This window comes from Rhinopithecus roxellana, chromosome 1 (genome assembly GCF_007565055.1).
Source record: "Rhinopithecus roxellana isolate Shanxi Qingling chromosome 1, ASM756505v1, whole genome shotgun sequence".
Classification (NCBI taxonomy): domain Eukaryota; kingdom Metazoa; phylum Chordata; class Mammalia; order Primates; family Cercopithecidae; genus Rhinopithecus; species Rhinopithecus roxellana.
The window spans coordinates 41704737-41729601 of NC_044549.1; the positions used below are offsets into that span (position 1 = coordinate 41704737).

At 38.4% G+C, this 24865-nt stretch overlaps 2 protein-coding genes across 2 annotated transcripts in view; one reads left to right on the forward strand and one right to left on the reverse strand.

Annotated features, from left to right (window-relative positions):
* RABL3 (RAB, member of RAS oncogene family like 3) overlaps window positions 1–15251 on the reverse strand; it is a 41489-nt gene extending 26238 nt beyond the window's left edge. Inside the window, exons 1-2 of the mRNA XM_010387083.2 lie at window positions 15041–15251; window positions 9436–9527 (exon numbers count right to left, since the gene is read on the reverse strand). Of these exons, the coding sequence (XP_010385385.1) occupies window positions 9436–9527; window positions 15041–15086 (138 nt within the window). The 5' untranslated portion in view covers window positions 15087–15251. The remainder of the gene's footprint in view (window positions 1–9435; window positions 9528–15040) is intronic.
* A 31-nt stretch (window positions 15252–15282) lies between these two features.
* GTF2E1 (general transcription factor IIE subunit 1) overlaps window positions 15283–24865 on the forward strand; it is a 38165-nt gene continuing 28582 nt past the window's right edge. The window contains exons 1-2 of the mRNA XM_010387082.2: window positions 15283–15366; window positions 20847–21324. Of these exons, the coding sequence (XP_010385384.1) occupies window positions 20877–21324 (448 nt within the window). The 5' untranslated portion in view covers window positions 15283–15366; window positions 20847–20876. The remainder of the gene's footprint in view (window positions 15367–20846; window positions 21325–24865) is intronic.

Genomic DNA, 24865 nt, shown 5'->3' on the forward strand with positions numbered 1-24865 from the left:
TTCCCTAGGTGATTCTGATACATGATTAAGTTTGGCAACCACTGCAGCACACCATTTTTTTCTCTAAATTATTTCAAGTATTTAATGTTGCATCCTCTAAAAGACTGAGAATAGCCACCATCCAATATAAATTTCTAGGCAGCATACCCTCCTAGCCTTGCATTGTACCAAACCTGTTAGCCAGCACCTTTCAGGCTATGCATACTCCCAAGCCAGACTGACTCACTCATCTATACTCTTCTCTACCACAAATTACCTTTTCTAGTCAAATCCTTTCCTGTTTCCTTTTGAAATCAGAAGATAAGGTGTCCTCCTTCCTTTCCAACTTAATTAATACTGGCTAAGTTTAACCCAATTCACATGGAATGAATCCCAACGACTTTAAATCAGTAGCTTACAGCTTGTAGTTATGACATTAAATCTTTCATATGTGTGAGTAATCTCCAAGGGAAAGCCTGACATTATAACAAGTATTGCTCTCGACACAGTAAGTAGTACTTTGGTGCTATACTGAGAGCCCAACATGATGGGAGGTAACGCCAAACCATAAGAAGTATGTTTTATATTTAAAGCAGGTCATCGAGGATCTGATACTTAGAGTCATTGCAGACCTTACAGCTATACGATAAAGGATTTTCTTAACAGGAAGCAACAGTACAGCTGATCACCAAATGGAAAACAGAATACTCCTCAACAATGCTGCCACTTTGGACTTTCTCATTTATTCAGCTTTTGACTTTTTCTTGAAAACAAAATCAAGACCTATGTACATAAGGTTTTGTTTCATTTGAAGAGTTCATTCATTGTAACTTTTAAAACGCAGAAACACATTTACAAAGAAAATGACACACATTAAGAAAGAACAGTGGATATTGTAGATGCTAATAAGTTTGGTTTAGTATTTGTACCTGCAGAATCATTATTAAAGAGAGGAAGGGAGGTAGGAGGTCTTAGGAGGGAGCTGGTAACAAAGAGAGAAGGGTGAAAAAGAGATACTAGGAGAATATACCACAGGAGCAGAAATTAATTTCTCTCATTCACTGCTATACTTCCAGTTCCTTGCACAGTGTCTGATACCAAGGAGGTATGCAACATATGTACTGAAGGAACGAATGAACAAACGAATAGTGTCAAGGTTACTGCTAACTGTCTCTTCCCTTCTGGTTACTGCTCTTTTGCCTTCAGTCAGGCTTAATGTTTTCTATTTTTAAAAAAGCCCTTCACTTTCCCTTCCATTCTGTAATCATTTGCTCCCTTATTTAATGTCTAAACTTTGTGAAAAATTGATTTAAACCTGTCTCTGTTTCCTCTCTGCCAGTCATATCATTTGGTTTCTGCCACAAATATTCCATTGCACTTTCAAAGGTCGGCAGAGACTTTATCATCACCATATCCGGTATTTTTTTTCTCTCTCAGTCCTCATATTGCTACTGTTTCAGACTAAAAATCAATTCCTCTATGAAATTCTCCTCTCTTTGCTCTTGTAGTTCATTTTGGCTATCCTCTTATTTCTTTGATCAGTCTTTCTCTGACCCCTCTTTTCCCATCAACTCTCTAAATATACCCCAAGTTCTCCCCACCTTTTTCTAAATTGTCTCTTTTAGAAATTGCATCAGTTCTAGTGGTTCAGGATTATTTCTATAAATATGATCCCAACTCAGAATTGTCTTTTGAGCTTCAGCATTTCATTTCCAGGACAGCTCCAGTTGGCTAGCTCACAGACACCTCCTTTCACCATGTTTGGAACTGAACTTATTATTGTTTCCTTCTTTTTCACCTATAATATGGCCCTCTTCTTGGGCACAGTCCATCTAGCCACTTACTCAAGCCACCCATTCAATCATTAGTGTCTAGGATAATTTTACACTTACTTTCTTGAACTATTATAACACTTATTTTCTATATCAGTGCTGTCCCCACGGAATTTTCTACAGCCATAGAAATGTCCAATACAGGCTGGGTGTGGTGGCTCACGCCTATAATCCCAGCACATTGGGAGGCTGAGGCAGGCAGATCACTTGAGGCCAAGAGTTTGAGACCAGCCTGGTCAACATGGTGAAACCCTGCCTTTACTAAAAATACAAAAATTAGCTGGGCATGGTGGCACGTGCCTATAATCTCAGCTACTCGGGAGGCTGAGGCACAAGAATCTCTTGAGCCTGGGAGGCAGAAGTAGTGAATTGAGATGGTGCCACTGCACCCTAGCCTGGGCAACAGAACGAGACCCTGTTTCAAATAAATAAATAAATAAATAAATAAATAAATAAATAAAATAAAATAAAAGAGTGAATGAAATGTCCAATACAGTAACCATTAGCAACATGTGACGACTTAGCAATTGAAATGTGGCTTGTTTAACTGAGGAGCTAAATTTTTAATTTTAGTCAATTTAAATTGCCACATGAGGCTATTGGCTACTATATTGAACAGTATGAGAATTTTTTTTTTTTCTTAATACTGTTCTGGAACAAGAGGCAGTACAGAGTAGTGATCAGGAACACAGGTTCTTGAAGCAGGTTGCCTGGGTTTGAATCCCAATTCCACAACTTACTAACTATATGATCCAGGACAAGTCATGTAGTGCCTCTGTGCTTCAACTGCTTCTATGTCAAATGAATAGGGGCACTAATAGTATCTGCCTCAGAGGGTTATGAGAATTAAATGAATTAGTATGAAAATGGATGCCTAGCCAAAGTAAGCAATAAAAAGTGTCCCACCTCATATGCTTAGTGAAGATAGAGACTATTCCTTTAACTTCTCCCCAGTGCCTGTATATTGATATGCTGTCCAAAGAGGAATTCAATAAATATCAATTGTATGAAATGTGTAGAGAGTTAAATTACCATTAAAGTGAACTAGAAATGACAAATCAATTTGCTTATTTATAATTTGTGAAAAGATTAAATTCATTAAGTCTTGTTTTCATAATTAAGAGTAGCCATGCATTTATATTACTCCCATTAGACTTGGGGCAGCGAAGTTAAAGACAGGAATGAATGAAGAATACCACAAAATAAAACTTTTCCTCCTTTTCTCTTCAGTTCAGTTGTGAACACCTCTGTACTAAATACTAAATCCAAAATTTTCATAATTACTGAGCACATACCTTAAACTCATTAGCTTCACCTGGTACTTAAGATTAAACAATTACGTCATCACCGCTATCATCTCTATTTTTAGTTGGCTTTTAATAGATTTGAAGTAAAAGAGGCAACTGTTTCTAAGAGTTTTGAAAAGTGTGTATTCATGAATCTACACTAATTCTGGAGATCCCTTCTCACAGGTTTCACTAAAACAAACACTATAACTGCAATATAAAAGCTGCTACAGGTAACAATGTTCTCCCAAGTTATTTAGGTAAAGCCTTTATAAGCTTCAGTTATTCTTTCTATAGAAAAGAACTGTTCACTTTATTATAACAACAGTCAAAGTGATTTACATGTCTATGACAACTTTCCTTAAGGTTATCATTTAAAAATGCCTTTTACTTATGTTGTCACTCAAGCAATGCATTCTTCTAAAAAATGGAAGACGTGGCCAGGCATGGTGGCTCACTCCTGTAATCCCAGCACGCTGGGAGGCCGAGGCGGGTGCATCACCTGGGGTCAGGAGTTTGAGATCAGCCTGGCTAACATTGTAAAACACTGTCTCTACTCAAAATACAAAAAAGTTAGCCAGGCGTGGTGGCGCATGCCTGTAATCCCAGTTACTTGGGAGGCTGAGGCAGGAGAATCGCTTGAACCTGGGAGGTGGAGGTTGTAGTGAGCCGAGATCACACCACTGCACTCCAGCCTGGGCAACAAGAACAAAACTCCATCTCAAAAAAAAAAAAAAAGACAGAAGTCAACTGGCTTAAGATACAATGAACAGTAAAGCAAGTCATTTTCAGCCCGTGTCCCATTCTTCCACAATAATATAATTCAGGTAAGACTGTCTTTAAAGGAATCAATTAGTGCCACACTCATTCCAGTAAACCCAGTCACATAATTATATGACATCTGACTTTTTGTTTTGTTTTTGAGACAGAGTCTTGCTCTGTTGCCCAGGCTGGAGTGCAGTGGCCTGATCTTGGCTCACTGCAACCTCCACCTCCTGGATTCAAGCGATTCTTCTGCCTCAGCCTCCCAAGTAGCTAGGATTACAGGTGTGTGCCACCATGCCCAGCTAATTTTTGTATTTTTAGTAGAGACGAGATTTCACCATGTTGACCAGGCTGGTCTCGAACTCCTGACCTCAAGTGATCCAATGACCTTTGGCCTCCCAATGTGCTGGGATTACAGGTGTGACCCACCGCACCTGGCCCCAAAGCAGAAGTTTCTAAAGGGAATTACTGCTGTTACTTCTAAAACTTGGTCAGCATCTTGAGAACTAACTAGTAATCTCATGTTGGCCTGCTCTCTGGGACTTTGCACAAAAGTATTCCTTGCAGACAAAATCAAGTCTCCACTCTCATCACATACAGGGGACTGCTGAGATAAAGTTTCTTTTGGAAACTTTGCCACCAGCTATACTCAAGATATTTATATCCCAGTTATCCTCTGTTACTATACATATTGGGTCCTTAATTGGTCTCTCATATTCTTATTCCCAGACTGCTTTTGCTTCCTCTACCCATCATTAAACTCCTAATTGTTTTCTTCTCCGAATATTTCCACTTTTCTCCTGGAATCTTACTCCACGGTTACAAAATTCCATTATATCCTATCCTCAGTCTCATTCTATTAACAAATCTCTGCTTCTGCCTTGAAAACACAACTTCTTATGTCCTTTCAGATAGATGCTGTTCACTTTTCAATATTCTAATTACCTTGGAGTTCAGAAAATAGGAAATGCCTTGCTTACTCTCCAAAGCTACTTCTAGTGTGTTATTCCTCTACTCTTATATTAAAAATCTGTCTTCTTTAGATGCTCTGGACCATCAGTTATATTCCCCTCCCTCCTTGTCTTATCGTTAATATGTACTAGCTTCCTATTAGCATCTTATTCTTAGTCTTGTCCCTCTGCTCTATAAGTCCTGTCATTAAACACTTCTATATCCACTTGGTGATCTGATTCCACACCTTACCCAGTATTTCTCAAGGCATTATTCACCTACAACAGAATCATCAAGATGCTTCTTAAAACGCAGATGCTTGGGCACCAATCATAACTCTGAGTCAGAATATCTGGGGGCAAGGCCCAAGAACCAAATAAAAATACTAAGACTGTCAGACTGGTCATCAAAACAAAATTTAGCTGGATCTTACTTATAAGAGATATCCCATAAATATTAGGACACAGAAAGTATGAAAGTTGAAATATGTAAATAAGGTAAACCACACAAACACTAACTAAAAATAAGTTGGCTTTAACTATTTTAATATCAGACAAAATAGTCTTCAAGGTACAATGTATTACCAGATATAGGGAGGGGCATATTAAAATAATAAAATGTTAAATCCTTGAGGAAGTTTAAACAATCATAAATTAGTTCTCATCTAGTAATATAATCTCAAAGTATATAAATGAAAAATGGACAGAATTAAAATGAGGAATAGACAAATTCACACTTATAGGTGGAGATTATATTACTCATTCCTTAGCAATTGATGGAAAAAACAGACAAAAAAACCCCCCACCCAATAGAGATGGAGAAGATTTAAAAAATGATTAACACATATTTAGAACACTGCACCCAACGATTACATAATATACTTTGTTTTCAAGAGAATATGAAATTTTTTATCAAAATTGACCATAAAACTGGACATGGAGCAAATCTCAACAAACTTCAAAGGATGAAAGCATACAGCGTATGTTCTCTAAGCACAATGAAAGGTAACTGAAATCAATTATTAAAAGATAATAAACACTGTCAAATGTTTGGAAATTAAGAAGCATATTCTAAATAACCCATGAATCAAAGAAAAAATCACAATGAAAACTAGACAATAGTTTGAACTGAATAATAATGAACAAAATTTTAGGAATGCAGTTAACGCTGTGCTTAGACATAAATTTTAGAGCCTGAGAGCTCTAAAAAAAAGTCTGAAAAAAATTAAGCAATTACTCATTTCAACAAGTTAGAAAGAAGACGTAAATCAAACCCAAAGAAAGTATGTTCATAAAGATAAGAGCAGAAACCAACAAAGCACAAAACAAACATACGATAGAGAAAATCAACAAGGCAGAAACTGGTCTTTGATAGACCTTTGGTAAGACTGATCAAGAAAGCAAGAGAAAAGCCACAAATTATTCTACCAGAAATGAAAAAGGGAATATTGCTCAATTATCTTATTGAAAAACAGTAAGACGGAAACAAATTTTTTGTGTCAATTTACATAAAATTCTTTCAAAAACATAAACTACCAAAATCAACACAAGAAGGAATATAGTTATTTTATTATTTTCTTTAATGTTACTTAAAAACTTCCCACAAAGAAAAACTTAGGTCCAGATGGTTTCACCTGTGAATTCTTTCAAATATCTAAGAAAAAAACAATACCAACATTAAACAAAATCTTTCAGAGAATAGATACAGAGATTAATACTTCCCAACTTATTTTATGAGGCCAGCATAAGCCTGATAGAAAACCCACAAGGAGATTACAAGAAAAGAAAATGATGGGCCAATCTTTCTAATGAATTTAGATGCAAATGTCTAAGAAAAATATTAGCAAACTAAATCTAGTGATATATGAAAAGAGCAGCACAACAAGACAAAGTTAGAGTTATTACAGGATCGCAAGGTTGGTTTAACACTCAAAAAAGTTAATCAACATAATTTACCACAGTAATGGAATAAATCAGGAAAATCATGATCATCATGAAGAGGCGACTGGTAAATTCAATACCCATTCATGATACAAACTCTCATTGTAATAGGACTAGGAAGGACATTTCTTTAATCAAATATACCTATAAAAAACCCTCCAGCAAATACTTTACTAAATAGTATTATACTGAAAATTTCCCATGAGATGGAAATGAAACAAAGATGCTTGTTGGTGCCACTTCTATTCAACATGGTACTGGAGTTTTAGCTAATTCAATAAGACAAGGGGGAAAAAAACCAAGACAAAAAGTGAACAACATGAATAGAATGCGTGCTGGGTGGGGATAGGAAAAAGGAGTAGGGCAGAAGGCAGGGAAGGGGCAGAAAATTGGACTAAAGTTCAATTACAACTTCACATTGTAAAGCACTAGACCGTAACTTCCCTCTTATTAAGCTTCTCTGATCTTTCCTACAAACCTGTAGACTCAATAAAGCACATATTTTTGACCTCTATTTTCCAGATGATATAACTATGCCTCAAAGAGGTAAACTGATTAGTCTAAAGTCACTCTTACAGAAGTGAATGGCAATTGACTCAGGAGGTGAGGGTTTAAATCTAAGTTTCTTTTCAATATGTCATGCTCTTTCACAGAATGGGAGCTAGAAAAATCCAAAGGGAAAATTTGTCCAGAACTTGCTATTGGGTCTCCCAAACCTAAATAAAGTTGCCACTGAATTTAGGAATATGGTTGGCCAAAATGACACAAAATAGGTCAGCTCCTACTTCAAACTTAGAGAAATGCTATAAAAATATTTTGAGACAGAAAGACTAGAGAGAGGAGAGACAGAGAAGACTAGCTCAAGAGAAAGGTAGGAGAAAGAAAGGAATATCCCCAAATGCTAGAAATGAAGAAAAAACTTAAAATCAGAGTGAGAAGTGGGAACTGACATAGATTCAGATATAGCTTCAGGGCTGGTGCCTGGAGTCTTAATGCCCATCCAGGAATAGCAGACCTGTTTTGCAGCATTCAAGGCAAAAGTATATGTGGATGAGTGATGAAGACTAGACTGTAGTTGCCTTTTTGAAATCTGGACCTTTGATGAGCTGCCCAGTCAGTGAAAAGAGAGGTGGAAAAACATTGTCCACAGGCTCAGGGAAACGGCAAAAACTTTCAGTCAGGGGCCTCAGACAGAAGGTAGAGATAAGATAAATGGTCCACAAGAAATGGAAACTACAGGTCTGTGCTGCAATCAGATGCTGGGGGAATTTCCATTACCTAGATTTACATTATCTGAGCTGAGAAATTGAAATCCTTAGGGTCTTGGCAATGACAGAAATGAAAAGGCACTGTATAGGGATACTTTCACAATATAGCATACAGCACTTCCAAAGGGAGAGGAAAAAAATCCTGTTGAAGATGTGATCATCTTAAAGAATTACAAGCCATACAAGGAGATACATTTCCATGAAGCAGAGTAGCATATATAGCAAGAAGCATAGCTACCTCTCCTCCAGAAAAAAATAACTATGTTAGAAATGATTAAAATAAAAAACAGACACCATAATGAAGGATCAGGACATTTTGGAAAATTTTTACATTTTAAAAAGAACTAAAAGGAACATCTAGAAATTAAAAAGTATAGGTACTTGGGATGAAAAACAGTGTAGATATATTAAAAAGCAGATTAGATATAATTGAAGAGATTCTTAGTTAACTGGAAGGCAGATATGAGTACACCATCCAGAAGGCAGCAAGGAGAAATATTAACAGTTATGAAGAACAAAAATCTCATAGAAAGCCAAGAGGAAGGGATAGAAGAAATGAGGAAAGACAGATAATGACTTAAAATTCTGAAAAATAAAGACATGAGAACCATGACTACATCTGAATAGGATGAATAAAAACGAACCTACACCTAGATACAGGTTAGCAAAACAACAAAATATCAAAGATTAAAAAAACACAAAAAATATTTTAAAAGCAACCAAAGAAGAAATCACCTTAAAAAGGAATAATAATTAGTCTGATGGAAGATTTCTAATCAGCAGCAATGTAAATCAGAGCTAGGGAACAATAGTTTCAAAGAACAGAAGGAAAATAACTATCAATCTAGCCAACTACGTTGCGTTCCCTATATGTTTCTTAACATAAAGGAGAGAGGTGTGCCAGCAGATGAGAGACTTGTCAGAACTAGCTGGCATTAGCAAAGACCAATGATATCTGGGAAGATATTTAATTTAATTAAAACTATACCTAATTCCTAAACACAAGATGGAACAAATGACCCAGACATGAAGCTCCAGGAGCTTTTGCCTTTGCATTATATTTCTAGCTGAAAGCTGGCAGTCTTAATAGCACAAGCTTAGGCAGAATTATTTACAGAGGATGCTATATGAACTCTAGATATATGGCATAGTGATTAAAACTGAAGTCTGTGGCATCAAACTGTTCAAATCCTGACTTTGCCTTAGTTTCTGCACCTACACATCTCAGTTTTAAAAAGGTGAAATAAGAAGAGACATGTAAAGCAACTGGCATAGTACCTGGCACATAGTATGAATGTAACAAATTCTAGCTATTACTATTAATCTTGACCATAGTACTGTAACTTGATCATGTAACCTGAAGCAGTTATCTTTAGTACAATTATTGAAAAGCTAAAATACAAAAGACACATACTCTGACATCCACTGAGCAGCCCACAGTCCATGATGGATTTCCCAGTACTTGATTTTGGCATAGAAGATGGACTAATGAAGATTTCCCAACACCTGTAAGAGATACAAGAACTCTAGTCATGCAAGAGACAATGCTAAAATCTGTTTTGGAAAGAGTAAGAGTAATACTACACAGGAATAATGTTAAGTAAAGCATAGTTGTTAGAATGCCATACCAACAATATAAGCTTCACTGAATAAAGTGAAGATGGTAGAGGGCAGTGGTTCTCTCAAATTTAGTATCAGAATCACCCAGAGGGTGGGTTAAAACATGGAATGCTGGGCTCCACCCCCATACTTTCTGATTTAGAGGGTCTATCTTGGGGTCCAAGATTTCTAACAAGTTTCCAAGTGATACTGATACTGGTCCAGGGGTCTCACTTTGAGAACCACTGGTCTAGGGCAATTTCATATTAATGAATCCCTTTCCTTTTGAATGATTTAATCAATTTAGCCTATTTTAGAATTGTAGAATCTCAACTGATCTTAGAAGTAATCCCTCTCTCCTTCACACCAACGCTGAGGTGCCCTCCATGGCATCCTGTTAGAGGGTCTTCGGTCTTCCAGACTGAGCTTGAATACTGTCAGTGAGAGGGATTCACCATTTCACAATTCTAAATTTAGACACTCCAGTTCTCCCACATGGTGATTTAAAAAAAGCAGCCAACCACTTAGCCCAGACTTACCTTTTGGAAAAAAGATCTACTCCCTCTTCTACATCATGTCCCTTTAAGTCACCATTTGATCTTCTTTTCGATTTCTTGGGCTTAGGGAAATCTAGTTATTAATGCTAAGGGTAGCATTCAGAGATTTGTATCAAGAGGAAAGGGAAGGAGCTCTTCCTCTACATCCATGTGTAGAGTCACTCACACATTCATTTAACACCATTTTTGGGGTTCCATTATGACAAACATGGTTGGTATTTTTACAAATCACTAGTTTTATCAAAAATTTAGATAATCTCTTTGATCATACTGTGTATGAACCTATTGTTTATGTTAATTTTTATTATTAAAAGTTACATTTACAATCTAGAAAGTATGCACAAATGAAGGCCAGGCACGGTAGCTCACATCTGTACTCCCAGTGCTTTGGGAGCTGAGGCAGAAGGATCACTTGAGCCCAGGAGTTTGCGACCAGCCTGGGCAACATAGCAAGACTGCATCTCTACAAAAAATAAATTTTAAAGAAATTAGCCAGGGATGGTGGCCTGCGTCTGTAGTCCTAGCTACTCAGCAGGCTGAGGCAGATGATCCCTTTGAGCTCAGGAGTTGGAGGTTGCAGTGAGCTATGATCACACTGATGTACTCCAGCCTGGGTGACAGAGTGAGACCCTGTCTCTAAAAAAAAAAAATAATAAATCACCTTAAGACTACTGTCAACATGAAGGTTTATTTAATTCCACATGAAAAGTTTTTCTATGAGCAGGTGGTTATTGTGATTATATACACAGTATACTTAAAAACAATAAAACAACATAAGCCTCTGCTTCCAGAGCTTGTTCTGTCTGGAATATCCTACCCATCCTCTCCTTTCCCTCCCCTCCCACATTGGCCTGGTGAATTTACCTTTGGAGACTCAGCATCATTCTAGTTATAAAGTATTTTCTGACCCCATACAGGGAGAACTAAGCATAACATCCACTATCCTCTGGGCCTCCACTGTACCCTGTGCATTTTCCTACAGAGCACTTAAAATACATTATCACATGTGTTTGTTTATAGGTTTTATCAACTCTATTTAATTTTAAGTTCCTTGAGGGTTCTCATGCATCTTTTTTATCTTCAGTACTTACATCAGAACCTTAATTAGAATTTATTGACTAAAAGTTTCCATATTATTCCAAAATCTTCATAAACATTTAAAGTATCTCCATAGTACTTCACAGAGTAGGCATAAAAATTTACTTAACCATTCTTCCATTATTAGATATTTAGGGTGTTTTGAAATTTTTGATATGCTAGCGAAAGGTTATTTCTATTTAAACCTCTGTTTAAAATTAAAATTACGTCCTTAGTATACCTTCCCAGAAGTAAACTCAGTACTTAAAAGGAAACATTTGAAGTTCTAGATATGTATTGACAAATAACTTCATGGGGTTATACTGCCACCAGCCACACACTTGAGCCTGCAGGTCTTGTTGCACCTCAACAGTATCATGTAGTTGGTTTTTCATCTTTGTTAACCTGATAAAGGAATAAAAGAGACATTTTGGCCAGGCGCTTTGGCTCACGCCTGTAATCCCAGCACTTTGGGAGGCCGAGGCAGGCAGATCATGAGGTCAGGAGCTCGAGATCAGCCTGGCCAACATGGTGAAGCCCGTCTCTACTAAAAATACAAAAATTAGCTGGGCGTGGTGATGGGCACCTGTAAGCCCAGCAACTTGGGAGGCTGAGGCAGGAGAACTGCTTTAACCCAGGAGGCAGAGGCTGTAGTGAGCTGAGACTGCGCCACTGCACTCCAGCCTGGGTGACAGAATAACACTCCGTCTCGGTGGGGCGGGGAGTGACATCTTGCTTTAGTCTGCATTTCTTTACTTTCTGATAAAGATCAAAGATTATCATTATGATTATCCTGGCAAATCAGTTGTTTTTCCTCTCATAAATTCTCTGTTGATCTGTTCTGTACGTTTATCTACCAGGTTTTAGTGTTATTAATTTATATGAGCTCTTTATCTATTAAATATATTAATCATTTTATGTATGTGTAATTGAATCAAACATTTTACCAGGTTTCCCTTTATTCTTTTAATTTTTTTACATAGAAACATTCAAGATTTTTAAATACTCAAAATTACATTTGTCATTGAGTTTACTGCATTGTATCTGATATCTGTAACTTTTAGGATATATCGTTGATTCTGTATTTGTAAATAGGTTTGTTTATGTTCAAGGAATGTAGCCACTTAATTGCTTGATGCAACACTTGAGGCCTAGTTTAGCTTAATTGTGTTAGGGTAAACATTTCTAGGCAGTAAAATCGTATAGCTCTCCATGAATTAACTGCTTTGGGTGATTAAGTATTAGCTAACACGGGATGAAACCCTAAACAGTAAGAACAGTTGAAGTACTAGGGAATAATGGCTAATTTCATTTCTTTAAGAATTTTGGGAGATTCTGATTCTATGCTTTCATCTTTAGAACTAAATTTGATCAAAAGAATGCACTTGACGTACTTGGGGGGAAAAAAGGCCCAATATAGATAAATGTCAGCTCCAAATACAGCTGTTTGGTAACATGTTAAACTAGTCCCTAATCTCTGAAAGAAAGAGAAAACCATATGGTAGTGAGACTTCCAGGGTTCCTTACCAAATTACCAAATATCTCAATAGGATAGAAAACAAATCTCCAAATATCAACTCATTTCTTTCTTTTCATTTTTATCTTTGAGATAGGGTCTCACTCTATCACCCAGACTAGAGTGTAGTGGCACGATCCTAGCTCACTGCAGCCTCAAATTCCCCGGCTCAAGTGATTTTCTCACCTCAGCCTCCTGAGTAGCTGGGACTACAGGCGTGCACCACCATGCCCGGCTAACTTTCTGTATTGTTTTTGGTCAAGAGAGGTCTTGCCATGTTGCCCAGGCTGGTCTTGAACTGAGCTCAAGCAATCTACCCAACTCAAACTCCCAAAGTGCTGGGATTATAGGCAAGAGCCACCTTGTCTGGCTAAGTCATTTCTTTATATATTTGTGAAACCCTCAAAATTTTATGAGGGAAATGGTCTTTGTTTAAAAATAAACTCTCAGGTTTGAAACAAAGGCAGAGGAAGTGTAAAAAGTGTATTCTAACCTGTCAGACTGTGTACTTTTAAATGACAGTTAAAAGGAGACTGACAAAATTACCTTTTAAAAAGATAAAAAGGCAATAACTAACTTTGCACATAAAGGTTAACATTAGTGAATGTGTGACAACATCAGTCACTTCCCTGGCCATCACAGCTGTGTCTTCCGCTTCACAAGTAAACCATAAGTTGGAGGGGGGGGGTAGGTAAGCTTATCAATTGCCTGATTACTTTTCCACATTTAATGTAGCAGCTAATTCTACCCTGTTATATGATGCATTAATTCCACAGTTATAACCCCAGAACCTAATACACTGCCTGACGGAAAGAAAATAAATTGACTAGTTGCAGCAGTTTGTAATATGAAGGCATTGTTACATACAACAGAAAATGGAATTATAGAGGACAGAAAACACCCACTTAACATATCGTGAAGAAGTCTGTTAGTTCTGGATTCTAAATTCTACTCACTGATACTCTTGCGAAGTCCCTTTAGGCCACCACTACTTTCTTTATCTGTAAAACTGAGTGATTTTATTAAATTAACTTTGGCACCACTTCAAGCTACCTGATAGAAATGAAGTCGACATAAATTGTGATTATGTTCATTGAGTTTCAAAAGGCAACTTTCTTAGGGGAATATTAAATAATGCTCTCTGTAAAATATTTCATAATGCAAATAATACTCAGGGCAATGTGAAAACAGTCTTAACCTATCTTTGCCGGCCACAATTTTATTTAGTTTCTGTTAAGCTAGTTTTCAAGCCTCTCCACCTCCAAGCATCTAGCACAATGTCTCTGCTCACAACACATGCTCTTAGGCCAACTCCAGAAGAGCACATCCATAAAATGCAAGTTCAGCATTTATTGAAGTTCCTAAGGAGAGATGAACTGGGGATTATGGAAGAAAAGATAAGGGCAGTGAGGTGGGAGCTGGAAATCCAGACGTCAGCTGTAGTTCTCAAATGTCCCAGGGGTCAAAAGAATTTTTTTTTGCATCCATTGAGATTAAAAAAATTTTTTTTAACACTAGGATTAAATTGGACTCAGCGTTAAATCCTAGCTTCTTCAGAATAAAACTCTTACTTTAATTTCTCTATCGTACAGTCTAGGATATAATAGGTTTTCAAAGAAGATCAAACGAGAACCAGGAAATCAAGAAGCTCAGTTAAGAATAAAACAGGACCGCCACCCAATATGTCACTGCATATTTATAACTTAGCGTTTAAGTTTGTGGACTCTGCGTTCAAAAGGATTCTGCCATTCACATCTCTCTGCTTCACTACTCTCATCTGTAAAATGTGATAATAAGACTAATCTCAGAATTAAATGAGTTAATGTATGAGAAGCGCTTGCCAGTTCACGTTTGCCAGTGCACGTTTGACTTTCTTCATGAACAAAATCTCCTGAAGGCACAGTCCTATTAACTTCTGTACCCTTAACATAGAACTCCATACAATACTCAACGTCTGTTTTTTTTTTTTTTTTTTTTTTTTTTTTAAATAAACGAATTGACAATACACTCTAGGCTGGAGTCGTCTGGGAAACCGAAGTGGAAATCCGCGAAGGAAAAAGACCCGGGCTCCGCGACCCCCACCCGCGCGACGCCGCCGCCGCCGCGTCGTCACACGGAGCAAAGTCCCCTGGGAAGTGTAGTCTTCAAGACTTCGGAGGGACTTCAGCCACGGGCCGAAGAGCCAGGAAGTTGAGGGAAGAAAGGTAAGGGGAGGGTTACTGGGTAACTCAAAAGTGTCTGGAGCCCCAGAGGTGGGGTAAGAGGCTCACCTGAGTCTCCCAACACCAGTACCTTCACCCGATCCAGGGACGCCATCTTGCCACTGCCTTCCCTGGATTAACGCCTGTTCCGGGATTGTAAGCCAATCAGAGTTGAGCATGGAGGGCAGAGCTTTCAATTTCATTGGCAGCTCGGAGCGTGACTGTCAGAATCGAAGGCTTCACTGAGCTGATTGGTTGGTCTGGTAGCGGGGTGTTTCCCTAGCTGGTCGCAGGAATAGTGCGTTTTCTTTGTCGCGCAAGGGGCGTGGCTCATTTAAGCCGGTAGTTGAAGAGCTGAGGGCGGCTGTAGTGGGAGTGTTCCAGGATTCGCTTTGGTAAACCTTGTTCCCTGTTCCTTGTTCGGAGTTCCCTGGCCGAGCATTGCATTTCATGACTTCTTCTTCCCTTCGCTCCCTCTTAACTATCCTCCCCTATTGAATTACCCTCTTGCCTTGGTCCTCTTGGTTCTCCAAAGAACCATTGACCCCGGAGCGGCCCGTGTGGGACCCCGGGTAGGGCGGGCTTGGGTGCGCCGAGTGTGGCCCTAGACCCAACTGGTAGAGTCCGAGGGAATTTGGGGTCTCGGGGTCTCGCAGTGGGGAGGAGTGCGCATCACCGAACGCGTCTCGTGGAGGGCAGCTGGGTCTGGAGGTTTCGCAATAGTTTGCCGCTATGTGGTCATTGAAGGCGTGGAAAGTGCCATGAAATGTGGTACCAGAACACCGCAGTTAGATGTGTAGAATCCCAAGTTCTAGAACTGGAGTAGTGGTATACTGAAGTAATCTAACTGGACTCTTTGCATCCAGCTTTTTTCTCCACTCTGCAGTCAGCACACACTTTTAACATCGTGAATTTGATCCACTCACCTCCCGCTTAAAACTGTTTTAAATTTAAGAAGAGAGTGCCTAGTAGCCTGTCCAGTTCTACCGTGGAAGCAAGAGTGGAGGAAGTGAAGCGGGGGGAAGCTGGCAAGATGAGCCATGTTGGAACAACACGTGTTTAGGAGACATATGGAAAGTTTTATGGAAGTACTTGTCTGGCTATGCTAGATGCTGGAAATTAATTGGTGAACAAGATGAAGTCTGGTCTCAGACATGGAGAAAGTACAAGAAGGGAGAAAGAGCCATGGAACATGTGAAAAGGGAGGATTGTACGCTACCTAATGGGGAGTCTGGGAAGGCCTCTATGAGGAAACGTCATTTGAGACTTGAAGGATGATTAGGAGAAGGGGGTTGGCTTAGTTGTAGGGGCAGAAGGAAGAGCATGTGCAAAGCTCTGGGAAGCACGGAAAGCACATGTGGCTCATGGAATTGAGAATATGCTAGTGTGGCTGGATATGAGGCTGACAGGTAGACAGAGGGCAGAGGGTGCATTCTTTTCAACTCTTGTTTCTCTAGCTCCGTGCCTGGTGCACAGTAGTCCTTAAATGTTTATATGATTAAAATACACGTGGGTCTGGACTGGGGTAGGGAAGTGAGGCTGGGATATGACTCATGGACTATGAAGATCAAAGGAAGAAACAAAGGTCCTAGGAGGTACCACGCTCAGAAGTCTCCAGAGACCAGCCATACCCCTTCCCTAATAATGCCAGCTGCCATTCGTCTTCAGCTTATTGTTTCCATGTGGGAACATGGGCTCACTTTTTCCTCAGATATTTCCAATTTTTCAGGAGGAGCTGGAAGTTGAAATTTATGTGAACTCTTACAATTTTTAAATGTTGACAACTAATTCAGAAAATTTTTGAAACATTTCTTTGGGTGAAACAATGCATGGGGGGGCTGCCAGTTTGAGAATTCTTACCTAAGACCTCTAGAGATTGAGTAAGGAGATTCAGTGTGAGTGGGAAGTGGTGGAGGAGAGAAGTTAGTGGTCAGGAAGGAGGATTTTAGAATGCAGAGATTTTGAACAAGGTGGCACAGCTTCATTTCATTCCTAAGCTCTAGTTTCATTTGTTCAGCTACCTGCTGAGCATATTCAGAGGAATATCCTATGATATTTCCTCAAAGACACTTCTAAAAATGATTTCCTCATTTCTTCCATATCTGCTCCTCTTCAAGTGTCACCTATTTCTTATGGCAGTACTTTTCCTAGCTACACTGGCTCAAAACAGAGCTATTTAAGATTTTTCCTAGTCTCATATTTTGTTGGGTCCTTGTGATTTTTTTTTTTTTTTCTGTAATAACTTTCATTCATTCTGTTCTCTTCTTGCAATTTTTTGCCTTCTTCCTTAGTTTGATTTTATACCCCCAATACTTCCACACTGCCTCCACCTTCACCCACTTGAGTCCATTCTTCATATCGGTATAAGAGTCATTTTTCTAAATAGGGGATTTATTATGAATGCCAGTACTTAATTGAACTCTTATGCCAGCCCTGAAAGCAGAACACTTTGCATTAATTATCTCACTGAGTTCATACATTAACTGTGTGAGCTGGGGACCATTAATCACTCTTTATTTATTATTATTTTTTTTTTGAGGGTCATGTCCTGTCACCTAGGCTAGAGTGCAGTGGCTCAATCATGGCTCATTGCAGCCTTGACCTCCTGGCTCAGTTGATCCACCTCAGCTGGTACTACAGGTGCAGGGCACCATACCTGGCTAAGTTTTAAAATTTTTGTAGAGGTGGGGTCTTACTGTGTTTCCTCGGCTGGTCTTCAACTTCTGGACTCTAACAGTCCCCCCATCTCGGCCTCCCAAAGTGTTACAATTACAGGTATTAGCCACTGCACCTGGCCTAATCACTTTTTATATATAAAGAAACTGAGTCTGAAAATTTTCTGGGGTCAGGGGGGTCTAAGAAATACTGGAACTGGGATTTAAACCCCAAAACTGTTGGATTGTAAAGTCTTCACATCACTCCCTGACTTTAGTCTTCACGGCTCCCTAGGGTGTTTTAGGCCAAGGAAACAGACTGAGCGATAAGTGGCACAGGGACCTCTCCATGCAGGATGAGCATTGGCAGGATATATATTAGGTACTTTTGCTGCATAGTAGAGCCACCTAAAGAGCTTTAAAAATTTGTGTGATGCCAAATCTGGCTGCCCCGAACCACCTGAGACAAAACCTTTAGGAATGGGGCCCATGGTCAGTATTCTTAAAACATTCCCTAGATGATTCTGCCTTAAAACCAGGCTTGAGAACTATTAGTCTGGGGCATGGCATGTATGGAGCAGGGAAGGAGAATACAGTAGTAGGAAATAATCCTGGAAACAGGTTATGTTGACATTTTTTTGCTGTTCTTTGTTGAATGTTTCAGAAGCCATATGTTGTGTACTGACAACTGTTGATGTAAAACAACAAAAAACCAAAACTGGGTTCAAGTAAAATGTATAGACCAAACTGAGAGGGAGAGCAAAGTGTGTCCAGTAGTATGGTGTGGTACTACTTTGGTGTGGAGCCCAGGCACTTGCCGGGCATCCTTAAGCCCTGGGGTAGCAGGAAGGCTCTAGATTCACAGATTTGGATCTAGGTGCTACTTTGTTATATCTTATAATATATAGTCATACCTGAGTATTTATAACCTAAAGTACATATTTTCTTTTGACTGACTTTTCCTTTATTACACGAAGGGCCTTATGTTTTCCCCCCAAAATATGTGCATAGATTGGTGTGTAGAGTTTCCTTATAGTATGGTACTATGGATATCAAAATATTTCTTATAAAAAGAGTATTAAATCTGTTGGGGTTGATAACCATTGATTTCAAATAAAAAGGTCAGTTGAAACTAGTATTAATAACAGAACATGATTCTCCATGAAATAGTTCAGTGGGATGTCTGTTAAAAATTATCCTGTGGAGCCTGGCCAAGATGGTGAAACCCTGTCTCTACTAAAAATTGAAAAATTAGACAGGTGTGGTGGTACACACCTATACTCCCAACAAATCTGGAGGCTGAAGCAGGAGGATCGCTTGAACCCACGAGGCAGAAGTTGCAGTGAGCTGAGCTCGCGCCACTGCACTCCAGCCTAGGTGACAGACTGAGACCCTGTCTCAAAAAACAAACAAACAAACAAAAAAACATTATCCTGTGCTGGGTGTGGTGGCTCACATCTATAATCCCAGCACTTTAGGAAGCCCCCAACATGGGTGGATCCCTTGAGCCCAGAAGTTCGAGACCAGCCTGGGCAAAATGGTGAAACCCTGTCCCTACAAAAAATATAAAAATTTGTCAGTCATGGTGGTGTCCACCTGTAGTCTCAGCTACCGGGGAGTTTGAGGTGGGAGGATTGCTTGAGCCCAGGAGGTTGAGACTGCATTGAGCCAAGTCACACCACTGAACTCTAGTCTCGGCAACAGGGCACCTGTCTCTATTAAAAGAAAAAAAAATTCCCGGTGGGCTAGGGAAATTTAACTTGATTTAATCTATGTGGATAGTCTAGCCATTTTTAGTTTGGAACATATTAAGTTGATATGGAAGCTGTCCTTCCTAAGCACTTTAATTACATTCTTATTAATCACAACAACTCCATTGAGGTAGTTGATACTATCCTTATATATCTTAGAGAGTAAAATGTGGCTTGAAATTGTTTAAGGGATTTGCTCAGGATTACATAGTTACCAAAACACAGGCTGGTACTCTGAATTTCAAAGCCCAGGTGTTTTTTTTTTTTTTTTTTTTTTTTTGGAGACTGAATTTCGCTTTTGTTGCCCAGGCTAGAGTGCAGTGGCGCAATCTTGGCTCACCGCAACCGCCACCTCCAGAAGCCCAGGTTTTTAAATTAAACCACATGCCAATATGGGCTTTGAGAAGACAGCTTTCTGGGTCATGGTATGGAAATGAAATACACTTAGTTTCTGCTTTGTTAAGGGATTCAGTATTTAAGAATATTTTGGGCTGCTCTCCCTCCCTTATTTTCTACCTTTTTCAGGACTGGATGGTCTTTCCTTGATTATCAGATTTAATTTTTCAAGGTTGGTAAAACTATCTGGATCTAAGTATTACTTTCTTTCAGTTTTACAACAGTTAATGATTTTGTCAAACACCCCAGGTGGTGATTACTTATGTGTTTATTGGTTTGTTGTGATTTTATTGTGAAAGCATGAGTATGTAAAATATCCTAGAATCTTGGTAGAAAAATTTTACTCAAGAAAGGAGACAAAGACACTTTTAGGAAATGCTAACTGCTAGTTTTCTCAGGGTTTCGAGCATTCCCAAAGAATAGTGAGCATTTCATGTAGCTTTTTTTGTGTTTCTCTTCTGAAGTAAAGTAGACTTGACATAATATATTGTTTTATAAATAATAAGTTACTTTTTAATCAAACATACTCTAGATCATAAAAGTAGCTATTTAAGAAATATGTAAAACTTTTTGGGTGTAATCTTTTGTGCACTCTAGAGTAAAATCTTGTTCTGCTCTGTTAAATGCTTAGGTTTTTTTTTGTTGTTTTTGTTTTTGTTTTTTTTTTTTTTGAGACGGAGTCTCGCTCTGTCGCCTGGGCTGGAGTGCAGTGGCTGGTTCTCAGCTCACTGCAAACTCTGCCTCCCGGGTTTATGCCATTCTTCTGGCTCAGCCTCCGAGTAGCTGGGACTACAGGCGCCCGCCACCTCGCCCGGCTAGTTTTTTGTATTTTTTAGTAGAGATGGGGTTTCACTGTGTTAGCCAAGATGGTCTCGATCTCCTGACCTTGTGATCCGCCCGTCTCGGCCTCCCAAAGTGCTGGGATTACAGGCTTGAGCCACCGCGCCCGGCCAAATGCTTAGGTATTAGAAATGTTTTAAAACTCTTTGAGTACTTCTCTGGCACTGCAAGAATAGTGGATATGATTACCATGTTTTTATACCTGGCTAATTTTCTATTTTTTTCTGAATTCAGTATATTTAAAGTTGGAGTTCGTTGCTAAAGATGGCAGACCCAGATGTCCTCACTGAAGTTCCAGCAGCATTGAAGCGGTTAGCCAAGTATGTGATCCGGGGATTTTATGGCATTGAGCATGCCTTGGCCTTGGACATCTTGATCAGGAACCCCTGTGTGAAAGAGGAGGATATGCTGGAGCTGCTCAAGTTTGATCGGAAGCAACTTCGATCAGTTTTGAATAATTTAAAGGGAGACAAGTTTATCAAATGCAGAATGAGGGTAGAGACTGCTGCAGACGGGAAAACCACTCGCCATAACTACTACTTCATCAATTATCGTACTCTTGTTAATGTGGTAAAATATAAATTGGACCACATGAGAAGGAGGATTGAGACCGATGAGAGAGATTCGACCAACCGGGCTTCCTTCAAATGTCCTGTCTGTTGTAGTACTTTCACAGACTTAGAAGCTAATCAGCTCTTTGATCCTATGACAGGTGAGGTTTATCCAGTTTGTGAATCTTTAAAATAAAGTGTGTACTACCCTTTTTCTTAAATTGACTCATCTAATTTTTAAACCATCATATATATTATTATAAAAGTGAATGGATCAGTGTAAGTCACAGCATACAGTCAGTCTTACTGTCCTGTTTGGCTGTCGCACTACTTTGAGAAGCCTTTGCAAAGCCTTTCTCCTTCAGAAGGGAGTTTCTCACTTATGGCCCTCCTATCTCGGCCCACCCTGCCTTATTTACAACTGCAGTCTGCTCTGAAGGGTTGATTTCTCTACCACTTTGAGGCTGTTCTAATTTTATTTTTGACTTCTAGACAGTTGCAATACAGTGTATTTAAATGCTTTGTTAGTGAAAGTAGAAAGTGGTATCAGGAGTATATAACTAGGGCATGTAATCAGGATTTGGGGAAGGCCTCTGGAAGAAGTTCACGTTTGAGACCTAAAATAAGAGTTAGCCAGATGAAATAAGAGGGGAATTCTTTCCAAGGTAAGACATTTAGTGTCCTTTAGATACACATTATTATTGGAAGAAAATTGTCAACAAGATATATAATTGGCCTGATTTGATTGAATAGTTTTAAGGATTTTTAACATAATTTAGAAATGTTTCTGAAAATATAATATGTATTTTCTGCATATTTCTGAAAATACATTTTCTGAAAGTACAATTCTCTAGCATAAACATGATAAACTTTAAAGTTCTCAGTTATATAGTTATTTTATCTTGTTGTCTGTTTACACAATAAAAAGAGACTAGTTTTGCTAAATACTCAATGGATCAATTTTGTCTTATTTTCTACAGGTAAAAATCTATAGAAGGACTCAATGCTATTAGATTAAGTCATTTTGTTATGATTGGATTCAGGAGTATAGGCTGCTTTTTAGTTCATAGATCTGTCTTTTTAAAAACTTCATCTGAAAGTTTAAACTTTGACCCATGAAATATTTTGTCGTACAAAAGTACAGATTTCTGTGTATGTTTTATTTTCTGATTTTTATGTTATATATGGTACATTTTAAAAAATTTTAAAATTATTTTTTTAAGTGGGAAATAACCCCAATATAAATTAAGGTTATGACAAAAAGAGCCAGAAACAATCTGTGACCTTTTTTTTCTTACTGTGAGGCAATGATTTTGGATGAATTTAAAGAATTCATAATTAAACATTTAATTTGTCTGAGCCTAGCTCTTTACCTTGAAAGGGCTCCACAAGGAGAGATCTTGATTATAAGAAAGTCTTAACCATCCTCAGTATGAGAATTGCTTGAGTGTTCTATAGAGAAAGGTTGTAGAATATATCTGGAGCTCTTCAAAATAGACTAGAAAAGTCTCACGATTCTTGCCATTCACTCTAACAGATTTCTTACAGGAGGTCTGGGTTTGGTTTTGTAATTATCTACAGATGTTGGTTTTAACAGTGGAGGCTTCATCACTCTTGACCACAGTAGAAGGTGTTATCCAGTCCATTAGAGCAATCTAAAATAACATGCTTCTACTACATTTATTTGTCATTTGAGTCATATTTAATTTAATGAAACTTACCAAAAGGAGATGATTTCCACTACTTATATATCAGTATTTAGGAAATTGATCATGATATTCTTGAATTTCACCTAGATTCTGAATGAAACTAGTTGAACTCAATAGATGGCCTGTGGAAGAGATGGCCTAACATTCTGGTACAGTCAAGGTGACTTGAATCAAGGAGTTAGGGTAGAGGGCATGAAAGTAGTTTATGAAATAAAGCTAAAACTGAAACAATTGAGTTGTGACCAGTGTGAACAAAGACTATTTTTAATGTGAGGGCTATGGTCAGCATGAAGATGAAAAGAAGGGGTACCTGAGAGCAAGAATAAGTCACTTAATCTTGATGTCACTCAGGGGAGGGTGCCCTCATCAGCCAACACTAATGCTTGACTTAATTGGCAGTTATGTCCTACAGTGAAGCCTGAGGTATTATGATTAAAAATTTATAATCATTAGGGACCCTCATTCTGAGAACATACTTGCCTTTTTATTGTAATGTGGCTTTTCATTTAGATGCTCTTTTAAGGGGAAAATGTGCTGGTTAGGCAATATTGGGCCCCAGTTGCTTGCCAGTTCTGATGTTGTGAGTTTTGTTTTTGTTTTGTTTTGTTTTTAAACTGTTAATACCCAACAACCTCCTTTGGTCTATACATTCCTTTTAGAAATCTTTGTATTTTTCTCTATAATTCTTTCTTGTTTTGATCAGTATTCATCTCTCTCTTCTCTACTCCCACCCCATTATGAGGAAGATGGGCAATAAAAATTTGGTGTGTGCAGTAAGGTAGGAGGGAACTTTTTCTGCTGTGATAATTATACTTTGTCTAAATTGGTAGATTGCAGTTTTCTTTCTAAGCCCAGTCCTGTACAAATCCAGTTTCCTGGTTGCTAGAAGAGATTGATAATATTTCTCATCAAGTGATGGAAGTATTTAATGGTCTTCTACCTGCATTTCTTTTCAGTAGTTCTCAGATTGACTTGTGGTGTGCATGAGCAATTAGGGGATGCGCAGGAATTGGATTTGCAGCCTACTAGACTTTACTGTTTTCCCTGACAGAAAGTGCTTAACTCAAGTGTATGGGCAACTCTCTGCCACAGGACAAAGGGTAGTAACTCCTAGCTAGATGAGCTCCTGAGGACCACCTGCAAATTCTGGACTGAGGAAACAGCCCAGCAAGGATTGTTTACCATTGTTAATTCACACATAAGCCATCGATCTTCCTACTTCAGTTTACCACTTTTCCCTACTCCATCTCTACTTTTCCTAAAGATTGTAGATTTTCTCTATACTTTCCATTTAGATTTGCTTTTGGTATTTCTGGGTTGAACTCTCTTCAGATGTATAGATACATTATTTATTAAAATGGAATAACCTATTCTTTGCACACTAGTCCCTCAGAAGCTTAATCATTAAGGTAAAACCAGCTGTTTTAAGTTTCTAAAATATGGGAGGATTATGTAATCAAAACAAAAACATGACATGAAATCTCTCAATGAATCAGCAAAATAACATCTTGTGTTTCATAAATGCGTGTTTTAGATTTAGCAAGCTTCCTGACAGTTTAAATAGACTTAAGTATTTCTATTTTAGCAGTCTCAGCCATGGGTGATTGAGTTAATGGCACTTCTAAGTTAAGTTCAACAGCATGCTTCTCCTGAGGGGGAGAGGGGGATCTTATCTCTTTTTAGATGTTAAGGTTAGATGATTTGGAAATAGCTTTATATTTTCCATTTTTAGTTTAAAAATTATGCAACCATAATGCCAGAGACAAATTTGAAGAGAAAAAAATCACTCACAAAGCCACCAGCCTTTTACATATTACCTACAATTACAATCATAGCTTAGAATAGTTTATGATCTCTTGGTTTCTTAAGGTACTAAACTCTCCTGTTTCTATCTAGTGTTCAAAATCTGTTTTAATAGGTGTAATTTTTTCCCATTTTGCTTTCCCGTCCTTTTGGGCACTCTGGTGGTATCTATTTTTTGCTGGTATAGATA